We start from the raw sequence: 16102 nt of genomic DNA, 5'->3' as shown, positions 1-16102 counted from the left end.
TTCTTTGGAGTCTGCGTTCCTATACTCAACGTTATGCTTTTAAGATTTATCCAGAACACCATGTTCTGGATTCTGTATTCCGTCATAGGAGTGTACTTGGATTTATTGATTCAATTCTTGATGGAAATCTGTGTTGTTTTCAATTTTGGGCTATTAATAGTAATGCTGCTCTAAGATTCTTGTACTTGCCTCTTGGTATATATATGTACATCATATAAGCATAAAACTAGGAGTGAAAATGACAATGTCTAAGGTTTGTGTATTTGCAGCCTTGGCAGATACAGTTGACTATAGTGGATGTCCCAATCTACATACCTGCCAGCAGTATGTAAGAGTTCTAAATGATCCACATCCTTTTAAGTACTTTGAACAGAGTGTATTTTTCATTTTAGTGAATCTAGGGTGTGTTCAAGTGATATCAGATTGTAATCTTAATAATCTTTCTTATGGGTAATGAAACGGAGTACCCTTTCGTATGTTTACTAATCATCTGGATATCCTTTTTTGGTGTGTTAAGTGACTGCTCAAGAGTTCTCCCACTCTTATATTAGCTTATCCTTTCCCTAATAGATTAATAGGAATTCTGTACATGTTAAGCTTAGTTTTCACTTTTTTTTTTTGTATTTATTCATGAGAGACAGAGGGGGAGGGGCAGAGACACAGGCAGAGGGAGAAACAGGCTTCATGCGGGTAGCCTGATGTGGGACTCGATACTGGGATGCCAGGATCACGCCCTGAGCCAAAGGCAGACACTCAACCACTGAGCCACCTGGGTGTCCCAGTTTTCGCTTTCTTAATGTAGCCTTTAATGAAAAGAAAGTCTTAACACTAATGTAGCCCAATTTGTCTATTTTTTCTATCATGAGTAGTGCTATCTATATCCCAGCTGAAAAAGGTTATAGCCGTGTTTCTTTTTCCCCTCTCTGTGATATTTTCTAGTGGTATCTTCTATTTCACTAACCTTCTCTTTCATTGTCTCTATTCTTCCATTAAGCCTATGTTATATACAGTCTGTATATCAATTATTTTTTCAGTTCCAGAATTTTCATTTTTTTTTTATGGATTGCAATTCTCTGGTAAAAAAATCCCCACCATTTTTGCCTGTTTGCTATGCCTTTTCTACCATTTTCTTAAACATATTAGTCACAGTTTAAAATTTAAAGTCCAGAGGCAGCCCAGGTGGCTCAATGGTTCAGTGCCACCTTCAGCCTGGGGCCTGATTCTGGAGACCCAGGACTGAGTCCCACGTTGGGCTTCCTGCATGGAGCCTGCTTCTTTCTCCCTTTCTGCCTGTGTCTCTGCCCCCCCACCCTGTGTCTCTCATGAATAAATAAATAAATAAAATTTAAAGTCCTTCTCAACTATTATTTCAGCCACCCAAGAAATTTTTATGGTTTCTATTTTTCCTCTTACCTTTCTATGATTCTGTGCTATCATTTGGTATGCACTGAACGCAAAACACTATGTATGAAAAACTGTAGAGGCTCTGGATGATGTCAATGTCTTTTAAAGAGGGTTCACCCTTTCTTCTGAGCACTTAATGTAGGGGCTGATAACCTAAATCCCCACATGGATTAGGCCAGCTTGAGGCTGGGTTATTTTATAGCAAGACCAAGATCCTGGATTTTCAAAACAAATGCTTTCTTCTCTTCTCCATTTCCTGTCAACTTTTAAAATATGGTCAGTGACAAGCAAATAGTCTTACTACTTTAAAACTTAGTAGCAACTACAATACTTTTACAATAATATTTCTAAAATTTTACATAATCTGTTTTAATAGTACCAAGTCTCTATGAATTTCATTATAGACTTTTAGATTATTCACTGTGAATGAGGATCTTTGCTGAGATTGTGCCATTTATTTAACATATAATGTGGTAAAAGCATTTTAATTGCTGCAAAGCATGAATCTCACTAATTACTTCTGTAAAATTAGAATAAACACAAATAAGTTACATGTTAAAAATATTTTCCAAGGTAATTTATTTTCCATGTGATGTAAACTAAATTCTTTTAGTGCTTCAGTCTGGTACTAAAGATTGACTGATATGAAATAAATACAGTTTAATTAGTTTTTAAGATAATAGATACTACATTAGAACACTTATATTATCTGCTGCATACAGAAAATTATTCATAATATTCTTTAAAATATTAAGCTTATGCTCCATATTAATAGGCAGAAAAATGAAGCCTAATATTTCTACCTAATTTTTAGCTTGGATTTCTGTATATTTCAGAAAATAACTAATGTAGGGCAGCCCCGGTGGCGCAGCGGTTTGGCACCACCTGCAGCCCGGGGTGTGATCCTGGAGACCTGGGATCGAGTCCCACATCGGGCTCCCTGCGTGGAGCCTGCTTCTCCCTCTGCCTGTGTCTCTGCCTCTCTCTCTGTGTCTATGGATAAATAAATAAAATCTTTAAAAAAAAAAAAAATAACTAATGTAGATTCATTACCATTTTATTTTTTATCTTATATTAGACTTAGAAATATGAAGTTAATAAAAAAGAAATATGAAGATAATATTGCATATAAAAATAAAATTAAATGTAACATTTTGAAAAATACCAAGAAGTCTTTCAAGAAAACAAAGAATTTTCCAATCAATTCAAAAAAACAAGTCTATGGGAGAAAAACTGCAAATTTTTGGAATTTGGTGGAAGAAACCAGACTCAAAGATTACCTCCCATATGATTTAATTTATAGAATATTCTGAAAGAGGCAAAGGATAGGAATTGATGAGGGGTTAACCTGAAAAAGATACAAGGAATTTGCAGGAGTGACAGAATTGTTCTATCTCTTTCTCTTTCTTTTTTTGAGCGAGAATACAAGCTGGGGGAGGAGGCCCAGGGAGAGGGACAGAATCTTAAGCAGACTCCATGCCCAAAAAAAGAACCAAACACAGGCTCAATCTCAAGATCCTGAGATCGTGACGTGAGGTGAAATCAACAGTTGGATGTTTTAATCTACTGAGCCACCAGGCACTCCCTCACCCCCGTTTTTTTTTTTTTAAGATTTTATTTATTCATGAGAGACACAGAGAGGCAGAGACATAGGCAGATGGAGAAGCAGGCTCCCTGCAGGGAGCCTGATGTGGGACCCAATCCCAGGACCCGGGGATCACGACCCGAGCCAAAGGCACCCAGGTGTCCTTCACCCCACCTTTTTTAAGTAGGCTCCATGCCCAGTGTGAATGAAGCCCAATGCAGGGCTTGAACCCCCTGAGATCAAGACCTGAGCTGAGATCAAGAGTTGGACACTTAAACCAACTGAGGACCTCATGTTCTATATCTTGACTGTGGTAGTGCTTACACAAATGAATATATTTATACATTTGTATATGTAGTATAAATGATAAAAATAGTAAAGTTTATTATATGTAAATTGTACCTTAGTTTAAAATAATTGAAAGAAGTCTGAAGTCAGGAAAACGTACTTCCCTTAAGATGAAAAAGGTAATGAAAATTTAAACTATCTAAATGTTTATCTATACAAAACACTGGAAAAATTCTCAGCTATTTTGCAAAAATGAAATAAATCACTATTATTAGCCTGTCTTCCTCCAAATGATCGAAACTTTCCAACTCACTGATGAATACGTAAGGTATGAGGAACTAACTGAAGTTCTCTTTTGATTATTTTTACTTTCTCAGTGAAGTAGGAATCAGGTAATCAACTGAAAGTGAGAGGGTAGGAGGAAATGTTGGGAGGTTTATGAAAATAAAGAAGGTATGGAATATTGTTTGGGAGTAAGGTAGGCAAGCTTTTTCTGTAAAAGATCAGATAATAAATATTTTAGGTTTTGAGAGTCCTCCAATCTCCGTCACAGCTACTCAATGCTGCTACTTGTAGGGAGAAAACAGCCACTGACATTCCATAAAGAAATGAATAGGACTATGTTCCAATACAATTTTAATTACAATTAACAGGCAGCAGGTGGAACTGGCCCAAGAGCTGCAACATGGACTCTATGTAGGTGAGCGGTAGATTGAATGGACTAAGGAAATACATGATTTCAGCAGGCATTAAGGACCCCACTTGACAGTTAAAGTGACCCTAATTCACTATAGCTTTCTGTTTTATTCCTCAGATGGAAAGAGTTAAATTTCCCAAAGCTGTGATTTAGCCAAGTGAGTACTCTGTAGAGAGAGAGCAAAAAGCATGAGTGTAAAGCAAGAAGAGTGATTGTGACAAATGAAGATAGAATTTAAACTGGAAAGAGGTGATGAGAAAAAGGAAAGCTAGTGAAAAGGGGTAGAATCACTGGAGTGTAGGTCCTAGTAAATATAAAAGATTGTTGAAAACTAAGCACAGAAGGCATCAGCAGAAGTGATAGGAGGTGGTGCTTGGAAAATGAGAAACTCAAATCATGAAGAGATTAAGGTTTTGTAGGCACTAGCCTATGATATGACTAAGAGCAAGACAGAATGAACGACAAGGTCATCAACAAAGCAGAGGTCTAAGAACGGAGACGGTAGGACTTCAAAGAATAAATTTTGACAGCAGTCAGCAAACTAGTCTATAAAGAGCCAGAGAGTAAAAATATTAAGCTTTGTGGGCAAAGAGGTAAAAATCAAGGATACTGCATATATATTTATATAACAAAAGAGAAAAAAACCTTCATATTTTTACTGATGAGATTCCACATTTAAATGATAGTAATAATGATAACGATAACAGAATAATAATAGAACATAGAATTTTGACCACACAGATGTACTAATGAGAAGATTGGAATTATGTTTTATGGGAAGAGGTAGTCTATCACTGAATTGGGGTTCAAAGTCAGTGTTCCCTACCATCAGAGCTGATGACAAATGTTTATCGGCTAATGTTCATCCGTAATATTTTACATATTCTTTAAAAGTTTTGTCACAAAAATACTGACATTAATCCATGAAAATGTAATTTTAATTAAAGAGTCACTCATCACTTAGAAGGCATTTATAGGATTCTGTTAGATTCTTTTCTTGATATCTGCCTTTTGCATGCCATTACATTGCAGCTTAATTACTTCCTACTGAAGATGAGGTAGATGAGGTACGGTTTAATGGTTTGTGAAATATGGAAATTTCTTTTGCATCACATCAAGGTCTAAGATCTGACAAAAACATAGTGTAAGGCTGGAAAACATATCTACCCCATATCTGTGTAGGAATGGAGATTTTGCTTCTTGTAGCTTGTAGCAGCACGGCAAGTGTACAAAGCAGCATTTTGTGATGCAACATTAGCAGCTGTCAAAACAACTTTACAAAAGAAGTTTCACTAGAAGCACCGTTTTCCCCTCATAGTATTAGGTTTAATTAAGAAACACTTTCAAGTCTTCAGCAAAAGCTAATTTCCAAAGCCATTTTCTAGTGTGGTTGAGAGCGGTTTTTCTCATTCAGAAAAATTTAACCTTAGATCTATACTCACAAACTCCTAATGAAACGTGATCAAATATAACATTAAACTGTTATACAGTAGGTTAAGTCAGGATATTTGCTTCTGTATCAGACAAAAATTCATGAGAGCAATAATGGTTAAATCCATTAGAGTAAATGAAGATTGCTGTTGACATTACTGGTTCAATGACACATAATAAATTCAAATGCTTTCCACAAAGTACTGCTCATGTAATACAGTGAGTAGCCCAAAAGCTTTAAATGCTTTACATTTTCTCAAGCTTTGTAAATCAGTCCAACTAAACTTTTTCAGCTCTATATATACTTCTCCCACCATGAGCTGGAACACATCTTAGTGAAGTCCACTTTGGATTATACCAAAATAATATTCACATACCATGCAATTCAACCATTTAAAGTGTATTATTCCATTTTGAAAATATTCTTGCCTATCGTTGTTCCACAAAGGCTAATTCTTCAGTCACTTCAAACTTGGCATGTTAAGTTTGGTAACATCTGTCAACTCATCGAGTCAAGGAAACCATTTAAAATCACTTGCCTTGTTTTTTAATTGACTACTGATGTTGCTCCATGTAGGATTTTATTTGAAAACCAGGGTTCCACAATAAAAGTTTAAAAACCAATAGCCTTTACTACTATAACTCCGTTAGCTGCTTGTGTTTAAACTGCTATTAAATTTCACCTGTACTTATTATTCTTCCTTTAAAACATCTTTCACATCCATTTCATTCCATTTCTAGTCTTAACGTCTTGTTCATAAATTCAGGCCCTCGTTACTTTGCCAAAGTACGACAGTGGCATTCCTAAGAAATCTCATTATAAAAGCAATTGTTGCAATGAGAGAAAAAAGAAAGACTGAGATTAGTTTTAGAAATTATTTCCCTGTAGGGGGAAAAAACCTAATAGCTAATTAATTAATCTGAAACTGAAATATTGCTGAATAAATCCAGACTGTTAAAAGAAGCGATAGCTTCAACTTTCAGTTCAGCACTGTAATGATTTAATGTAAACTTTCTTTATACACAATATTCAGGAACATATTTACCATTCAACAACTGTCATCCAAAATGTAAAAGCAAAGTAAATGTAACAGATTAGAAATACAAACTATGATATGAAATACAAGAGAAGAAATGACCCCAAATGCTATTATTCTGCTAAAATAGTCTGTTACCATTGTCTGTTTCTTGGCTACAATCTTATCCTTTTTAATATCACAAAGAACCTAAGTAACATCAGTTAGCCACTGAGCAAGTTCTCCTATAAATAATAGTCTAAAAAATTAGTCTCAGTGATTAAGCAGAACATCAGGCAATGTCTTTGGTAGGTAGTCTGTACTCCTCCTTGCAACAATCATTCTCTTTTCCACTCCTGCTTAGCAAATCATTTCCTTAATGAAAGCCCCTAAAATGTCTCCTGCCTAGTCCCTAATTTTTTATGACCATGGCTTCTGCATGAAATACCTTTGTATTTTTCACTAAATCCTAACATTTTAAAATAATAACTTTCATTTCCAGGTTCTCAGGAGTCCATCCCCCATTTCCTCCCAATCCTGGCATTAGAAAAATAAAATGTCTTAACAGGCAGGTTTTTCTAGGGATGAAAAAGTTAGACCTCAAAACTCAAAGAGTTATTGATCAGGCTCATGATCTCATATCCCCTCATCAGACTCAAGTCCCTCCCCTCTATCCAATGATAAAGCACTTAAAGGTGATGTAGACAACAACATACCTGACTGAAACTTAAGGATCAAGACAGTTCTTCATTATATAAGCACAACAAGCCTATATAGAGAATAATATGCAGCTTCAAGTAGCAATATGTGTTGCTCTTTTTGTCCTGGTATTCATTTTATTTTTTCATAATTCCATCTGTCTTTTTAAATTTTAAATAATTAATCTATAATCTAGTCAATTTCCCCATGATAATTAAGAGTTGACTGAATATATTCTCTAAAATAATTTAAAACACATACTGATCTTGCTCAGCAGTTATTCTTCAAGCACCCTTAGAACATCAAAATCAAAACAGATAATGAAAAATAGTTAAAGAAGAGTCAGGGGGCCCCCGAGTAACTCAACTCAGTGATTGAGAGTATCTGCCTGCCTTTTAGCTTAGGGTGTGATCCCGAGATCCTGACTCCATCCCACATCGGGCTCCCTGTATGGAGCTTGTTTCTCCCTCTGCCTATGTCTCTCCCTCTCTCTGTGTCTCTCATGAATAAATAAATAAAATTTTTTTAAAAATAAAGAAGAATAAATTAAGCCCTGTAGAGAATTTAAAGACAGAGGAAAATACATGGTGGTGGTGGTGGAGTAAATCAATAAAATTCTATTTAATTTGTCTATCAGCTCCTTTACACAGCTGTGAGGAAGAGACAGCAGCGAGTCCTGTAAGAAATAGAGTAGGAAGTACTTTCATCAATAACCAATAACACAAACAACATAAAAGCACTACGGGAGATGAAGCTGGAGAGAAATAACTACCTTCTACTACATTAGGATGTCAATCCTATGATAAATATACAGTTGCTTTTTTTTTTATACAGTTGCTTCTTAACAGTGTCACGAAGCTCAACTCTCTCCAAAAGATCTACAGAAGAGTAAAACAAGTTATAAAATATGTAGAAGCAGTTACTATTAACACGTCTGCCTTCAAAGAATGTCAAAACATTTCCATAAAATTCCAATCAGAGTTGAAAATGATAATAACACTTAAGAATTTTTGAAAAACAAACTCTTCAGAGATAACAACTAAGGATCTTAAAAGTACTCAGAAAATAAGAATGAATGACCTTGATAAGTAAATTTAGATTGCCTTAAATATTCTAAATCCTATTTCTTCATCCTGTACCCAGACAGTACATTTCGTCACTCTTCTACCAAAGGCCGAAATAAATTACATGAATTCTGAAACTAAATGTCATTAGAAGTCAGTCAAATGAAAAACTTTATCAACAAATAAAAAAACATTTTTGTCAGTCAATTCAGACATCTGAAAACTTAATGAATTTAGATGTGAAAAGCATGAATGTTGGTCATCCACTCAACTGGTTTCTAGAATACTAAGTAGTAGTTGTTAAAAAGACAGCTTCAAATATTGGAGAATCTTGGAGGTCTCCAAGATTGAATATGTGTTTGAATTCAAGGAAGTAATTGGGTATTATTTTTCCAAAAGAATTTGTAAAACAGCATCAGATCCAGATACAACTGTCTTAATGCTTCATCTTCTGTAGAGTGTGAAATAATAGGGGTACAGGAGGGTTAGGGAAAAGCCCACATTAAAGAAAGGCAAACTAACAAAAAAATAACTTGTCTTGTTCTAGACGGACTACATTTTCTAAAGTAACTGAAAATGATTTAAAAAACAATCAAAACTAAAAAAAAAAAAAAAAAATCAAAACTGAGAAATAGCTGCCAGAAGTAGCTTTAAAAAAATTTAGGAAGTTCTATGCTATGTGTTAACTCAAATGTGGGGAGTCCTCTTTCAGTTTTCTCCTGAAAATTAGTGCATCCTATACTATTCAAAAATGAAGAGGATCTAAAATCCAAAACACATAACTTTGTTTCACTGTAATATTCAATGGTTCCCAAGTTTTGTCTACTTTTCACGAACTGGTCAAAACTGAAGCAATACCACATTTCTTGAAGATTAGCAATGTCATTTGTTTTAAAAACTTTTTAAAATACCTGAGTATAAACTTAATTAATAAATTTGCAATTTTCTGAATTATTCTTTATATTATTATAGTTAACAAAATATTCTTCCAATATGGCATTTAAATGCCCTGATATTTTATAATGCTTACAGGATCATAAATTAGGCACTCCTTAGCCTGGCATCAAAATCAGACAACAGAATTCTAAAATCAAGCTTTCTAGTCTTATCTCTTCATCTTCACTCTTACCTCCCCCTTTTCTGTTCTACACAGAATGGTTATTTACACACTGTCCATCTTGTCTTTGTTTATTCCTCATCAGGTGGAATGTGTTCTTACTCCTCCTACATCCACAGACTTCATTTCAGGTAGCTATACCCAATCACATGCAAGCTGTAAGCCTAGGTCCAGGAGTGGGGCTCTATTCTTAGTAGAAAAAAAATAAAAACCTTCACATTTAAAACCAAAAGTTTTTGGGACACCTGGGGCGGGGGGTGGGGGGGGAATCAGTGGTTTAGCGCCTGCCTTCGGCTCCTCGGGGCCTGATCCTGGAGTTCCTGGATGGAGTCCCGCGTCGGGCTCCCTGCATGCAGACTGCTTCTCCCTCTGCCTGTGTCTCTGCCTCTCTCTGTCTCTCATGAATAAAGGAATAAAATCTTAAAAAAAAAAAAAAAAAGTTTTGGGGAGCCTAAGTGGCTCAGTCAGTTAAGTGTCCAACTTTTGATTCACCTCAGGTCATGATCTTAGGGTCATGAGATTGAGCCCTGCATCAGAATCCAGGCTGGGCATGAAGCCTGCTTAAGATTCTCTCTCCTCTTCCTTTGCTCCTCTCTGCCTTTTCTCTCCCTTTCTTTAAAAAAAAAAAAAAAAAAAGAAAAAGAAAAACACCCAAAAGTTTTTGTCAGTCAACTCTAAATTTCCTTCTTCTTTTTTAAAAAGATTTTATTTATTTATTTGAGAGAGCAAGAGACAGAGCATGAGTGAAGCCATAGGGGCAGAGGGAGAGGGAGAAGCAGATTTTCCCCTGAGCAGGAAGCCCAATGCGGGACTCATGATCTGGGATCATGACCTGAGCTGAAGGCAGACTTAACCAACTGTCGGTTCAATAGCCTTTCAATAGCCTAACGGTTAAGGGCATGAACTGCACACACTGGGGCAAGCACTTAAATCATTTTGATCCTTAGTTTCCCTATCTACAAAAAAAAAAAAAAAAAAAAAAAAAGAGTAACAGTACCCCCTTCTCATATGACTGCTGTGAGGATAAGGTGAAATAACTTATGTACTGTGTTAATTCAGTGCTTGGCACAGAACAGGAACTCAAATTTATTTGACAGTATTATTAGGTTTATGATACTGAATTCGTAGGAATTTCCAGCTTTTTAACTAAGTTAAAAGTTTCTGGTTCTTTTAACTTAGCATATCTGACACACTGCTTGTTATCCTGTTATCTGGCATCTGAAATTGTCTTGATAGCTGTCAGGTTTCTAATTAGCTACTCTCTCTGTTTCTGAATTTATCACCTGCAGATCTGCTTACCTACCCTTGTCCAAACACATTCCCAACTTCAGTACACCCCAGATTTTTCTCCTGGTCCTGGCTTCATCATGTTTGGGCTCTACCACCTATAGTTCCCAACGATGACGCTTAACTGCCATGTAACACACAGACTACAAAGTCTAAATCCAACCTCGCAGGACTATTTAAGTTCTATGTCTTCCATGAAGCCACCAAACTGAATCCTCACTGGTCTATTTCTTCTGAACACCTAAAGCACACGTTGTCTGTGCTACTTGTATAGGATGTGTCAAATTGTGAGTCATGCTGCTCACATGTTTGTTCATTCAGTAATGGTACATAAATAAGAATGAGACCACTTCAAGAGATTCACAATTTGTTTAACTAGAGACTTGTCAAAACAAATGATAAACTCCTTTTTAAACTACAGACACTTATGTACTAATAATGAACATCTCATATGGATTTGAGAAGGGGTATTCACATAAAATATAAGCACTTAATTGAAAACCAGGCAACCTTCCTTATACAGCCTCTGGTTCCCTGTATTTCAGCACTAATGTAAAATGTTAAAATGGAGTTGATTTTCAGAATAACCTCTCTGATCTTGTGTGTAGATGTATGAGCCGAGTATGTGATTACTTTTATATCTTTACGGAGATATTTTGTTATACAGTGTTAAAGCTTTTACATGTATTTTATGTGTAATCAAAGCTTTTAGTGTGAATTATCAACAGTTTTGCAGAGGAAAAAAAAACCGGTTTCTGAATGCTTTGTTAAATCAGACAATGTCAGTGACAGCAATCTGTAGTTCTCTGCTTAATCTTTCTTGGCAAGCTCTGTCCATGCTAGCACTATCTAGCTTCGACAATCACAATGCCAGCAGCTCCTAGTACCGGCAACATTCTCAGTAGCACAAACAGCATTCACTCAGTCCCTTCATCTCCACAAAGAAGATAACTCTAACTAGGTCTGTAACACTTTCTTTCAATAAGATCTCCCTATTAAAGCTCATACACTACAGATTAGAGATTCAAATAAGGAGAGGAAAATCGTAAGTTACATTAATAACTGAAGTATAATGAAGGAAATAGTGTTGAGCTAACTTAGTCAAGGGTGAATCAACATTCTTACTCCACTCCACTAGCCCAACTGGTTTAAAAAAAAAAAAAAAGGCTATTGTGCAGCTTTTTAACATGACTGTGAATAAAAGTCACAGTCAAGAGGAAAAGCAGATCAACATATGTTTTCAGGCATAAAGAAGTGTTAACTTAGGAGACACATTTTCAGTGTTTCTTCCTATATTTGTATCTATAGAATTGTATACATTAAGAACTAAAGCATTTTTTAAAAGGGGAGGGGAGAAACTAGTGAATATGAGTTAACTCTGAATGATTTATTTTCAAAATCCTCTTCATTGTGCGGAGCAAGATCATTCTATAAAATCTTCCTCACATGCAAAGATGGCTCATAACATTTTTACCAATAAAAAATTATGCAAACTGCCATACAATAAAATACAACCATAATTTGCTAAAAGAGACTATCAAGACAGGTATTCTGTGGCTTACTATTTACAGGAATTTAGAGAACGAATATCAAATTAAAATAAAATACTGAAAATTGTATTAGGTTCTTTACTCCTCAAACCCACACCTCCTCGCCCATGGCAATAAGACTGGCATTTTCTTAGGGCAAAATGGTGACAAGGTGACTAAAAAGAATACAACTGGATATATGTCATTCTAATATGTAGTCTATACGATTGGAAGCTGCAAAGGAACAGGCACCTTAGATAAAATAAAAACACCTGATCACATCATAAATCTGCCAGTGACAATGAATGTTTAATCCCGGTGTGTACCTGACCCTAAACAAAATGATCAATTAGATTTTTATCTTCAGGGACACCTGGGTGGCTCAGCAGATGAGCGTCTGCCTTTGGCTCAAGGCGTGATCCAGGGGTCCTGGGATCGAGTCCTGCATCGGGCTCCCCGCATGGAGCCTGCTTTTCCCTCTGCCTGTGTCTCTGCCTCTCTGTTTCTCTCATGAATAAATAAAATCTTAAAATTTTTTTTATCTTCAACCATGGCTTCAAGTCTTCACCTTCTCACCCATATCCCCAAACATACCATAAGTAAATCTATAATACATTCACAAAAAGATATAAATCTCCCATAGTTGCCAAAAACAGCAGTCCCAAGAATATTTGCCCTTTTCAATGCCTTAGGCTAAAGGAATAAAGCTTTAACCAGAATTTTAGGCATAGCCTCTGGATGCAAAAGTACTCTCCCTTAAAATGACATTTTGGAAAAAAAAAATTTTTTTTCATAGGCTAAGCCAAATTTTGGAAACATAATTAAGTGATAACCTGTCCAGGCTGAGTTTTAAAATTTTCTATTTGAAAACCAAATCAAGCTAGGTTCTCGGTTTTCAAAAGCCACAGATTGCTTGACTGCTGGCAAGAGTAGCCAAGTAGGTAATGATTTTTAGTCATGTTGCAAATGGAGCAGAGTACAGGCTTGGGGGCTGGGGAGACTGGAGGAGACAGTACAATATATATAATGAGACCTAAAAGAATGAGGCAGGCAGTTAAGGAAAATGGAAACTGTACGAACTAGCAGTTCTTCTCACAACAACTTCAAGAAGAACTATTGTGATGCATTCTTCTAAACTAAGAACCTACAGAGAGAGAAAGCCTTGACATGGGTAAACTTTAGAGCACTACCCCCTCTCCAAAAATGAAAGCCATTTAAAACATGAAAGAATAGTAAGGACTGAAAAATTAACATTGAAGAACATATACGTGGTTCTAAATATATACCTTCAGATAGGTATAGGTTCTAGTTATCTTGATTACAAGACAAAAATACCTTACTGTCCATAGACTGAGAGTCCATAAAAGGAACCAAGAAAATGAAGAAGGAAAGCCAATTCCCTTTTTATCAGCTCTACCTGGGGCATTGTGGTGACAGTGAGCAGTGAAGCAAAACTGAGTCTCCATAAGAAACTGTCAGTGACCAGTTAAGGAACCACAGTGACCGGTTTGCCCTGGTTCCTCTCAATTTCTTCTCTCCTTCTAACTGTATTGTCTATAACATGAAAACCCCAGTCTTTGCTTCCACCCCTTTTAGATATTACTAAACCTGGTTATGGCTTAGTGGCATAGCAAGAAAAACTCAAAAAGACCAAAAGATACTGTTACGCTCCTAGTCCCATTCTGCAGTTAGTAATTTCACATGTGTACCTGGAGTCACAGATTTAGACTGGAATCTAGCTCCATCATATATATACTAGATTATACACATTTAGAAAAGTTTCTCAACTTTTTGTGTGCTTATTACTTCATCTAAAAAAATGAAGATAGCAATAGCTCCTCTCAAGCTTAATGTGAGAACTAAATGAGATATTAACAAAACATTTAGGACAATATCTGGTCTTAGTAAATTCTCAATAAATATTAACTATACCAATTATAATGTTTATATCCAAGATACCCACCCTGGCTTAGCATAGTTGTTTTTACAGTGAGGTTACAGAATTGTGACCAGCACATTAAAAAAGAATTTACTAGAACAGAACAGAAAATAGCAGAGTGCAATATGGGAAAGTACTGTTTCAAAATCTTTTTTGTCAGACCCACACAAACTCTCTCTCTCCCCTCCTCCTCTCTCACATGCTGCTGTCTTTCTCTCAGCTGAGCATCCTGCAGTCTTCCTGTGTCGCTTTCCCTCTGTAACCTTCAACAGCTAACACATCTGGCTCTTGCTCAAGGGCACAAGAACATGTTGTATAAAACTCTACAACACTCATCACACTGTGCCTGTTTATATGTATGTCTCTCCCATTAGAATATAAATTCCACAGAAACTATTTTTTTTAAAATCTATTTCTGATACCTGAAAAATACTGAAGGCTCAGTAAATTTTTGTTGAATGAATGAGTAAATCATCAAAATTTAATAGGTATTAAAAACGTGCAAAAATTTTTAACTGCTTTATCATTACTGGATCAGGTTTTATTACTGTATAGAAATATAAATTTAGCTGTTAAGTCACATAAAATCAATAAAGTTGGTCTTCCAAAGTGCCTTTCCATCTGGAAGTGATGAATAAATGTTTACTTAAGAAACTGAAATAGGTGTTGTACATAATAATCTTTGAAAAGTAGAACTTTATTTAAAGCACACGGATGTGCTGCACAGTTGAAGTTGTACTTAAGGATATATATTCATGCTTCTTTATTAGGGACAAAAAAAGGAAAGTGATTAGATGGAAGAAGTTGCTTCTTTTATGTGACAAACTGTCTAGGATCCCCTTTCACAGGTACTGTAGGGACCATGAGAACACATCTAAATAACAACAGTGGGCAGGTTCTGCTGAAGTACTTAATATAGAGAAATATGAAGAACTTTCATATTTTCAATATTCATATATCACCATCATTCTCAATTCTACTTAAATGTAAGAATCAAAGTAATACAAATACACCAACTCTTCTTTCATTCCATCACAAAAAGGCAAAACACTAGAAATAAATTCTAAAGAAACACTTTTCACCATGCTTACAAACATCAAAGTCAAAAGCTGACGGTCTACTAAATCAAGGTTACATATAACACTTGGTTATATGTTTGTCAAAAAATTTGTCAAAAAATAAAACAAAATAAAAGTCTGCTCTAAAATGAGACTTAACTTTTTAAGGTATGGGTTCCTTTAAAGTGATCTTCTGAAATACCTGTTTCTAAATCAGTACTTAGCTAAAACACTAAAAACTCCAATTTATCAGGATTACAACTTTCTTAACACAGTAAAATATATACATGAAACATTAGCACTTTGCTTCTTCTCCAGACTAATGAATAAGAATGATAGTTTTACCTAACCCTACACTTATTAAATATCTTAGGAAATAGCTATTTCACAAAAATCTCCTTTTGTCATTTCAAATATATTTTAAGCTGTTAGGAAACTCTATTTGAAAGTAATTTACTGGGCTTAGACATTAAAGCCAAGTCTTAACAGTTGGGACTGATTTATTGAAAGAAAAAAAAAAAAGAGTTGTGATACATACTCTTAAGAAATAAAACCGATAACAGTGGCAACACTCTGCTGCTATTTGTTAACCATTCTCTCCTGTATTTGGAATGGGAATTTTAATGACCCTAAGAAGGGTGGCAACACTCACCAGTATGAATCTTCTCGTGTCTCTGTAGCAGGTACTTCTGTATGAAACGCATGTCACATTGACTACATTGAAATGGTTTTTCACCTTAAAATAATTTCACATCCACAAATTAGTTACTGGATAAAACACAGTTTATAGTTACTATTTCTGAGGAAAGATAAATCTTAGAAGCCCAAATTCTGGAAAATTCCAAATTATCTACACAATATTTTTATACTGTTCGTTAATTTAATAGAATTTTGCTCAATTTTCCCCCACAATTATAAAATTCACATTCTCACAATCACACATAGATGAAATCAAATCCGCTCTATATCCAAAAAAAAAAAAAAAAGA

At 35.4% G+C, this 16102-nt stretch overlaps 1 protein-coding gene across 3 annotated transcripts in view; it reads right to left on the bottom strand.

The window, feature by feature from the left end:
• Positions 1-16102, bottom strand: part of ZNF148 (zinc finger protein 148) — a 120844-nt gene that overhangs the window by 15559 nt on the left and 89183 nt on the right. For all 3 annotated transcript variants that reach the window (XM_055316006.1, XM_055316005.1, XM_055316007.1), the window contains one exon: positions 15767-15850. In XM_055316006.1, coding sequence (XP_055171981.1) covers positions 15767-15850 — 84 coding nt within the window. The remainder of the gene's footprint in view (positions 1-15766; positions 15851-16102) is intronic.

This window comes from Nyctereutes procyonoides, unplaced genomic scaffold (genome assembly GCF_905146905.1).
Source record: "Nyctereutes procyonoides isolate TBG_1078 unplaced genomic scaffold, NYPRO_anot_genome, whole genome shotgun sequence".
Taxonomy (NCBI): domain Eukaryota; kingdom Metazoa; phylum Chordata; class Mammalia; order Carnivora; family Canidae; genus Nyctereutes; species Nyctereutes procyonoides.
This window is presented reverse-complemented; position numbering and strand designations above follow the sequence as displayed.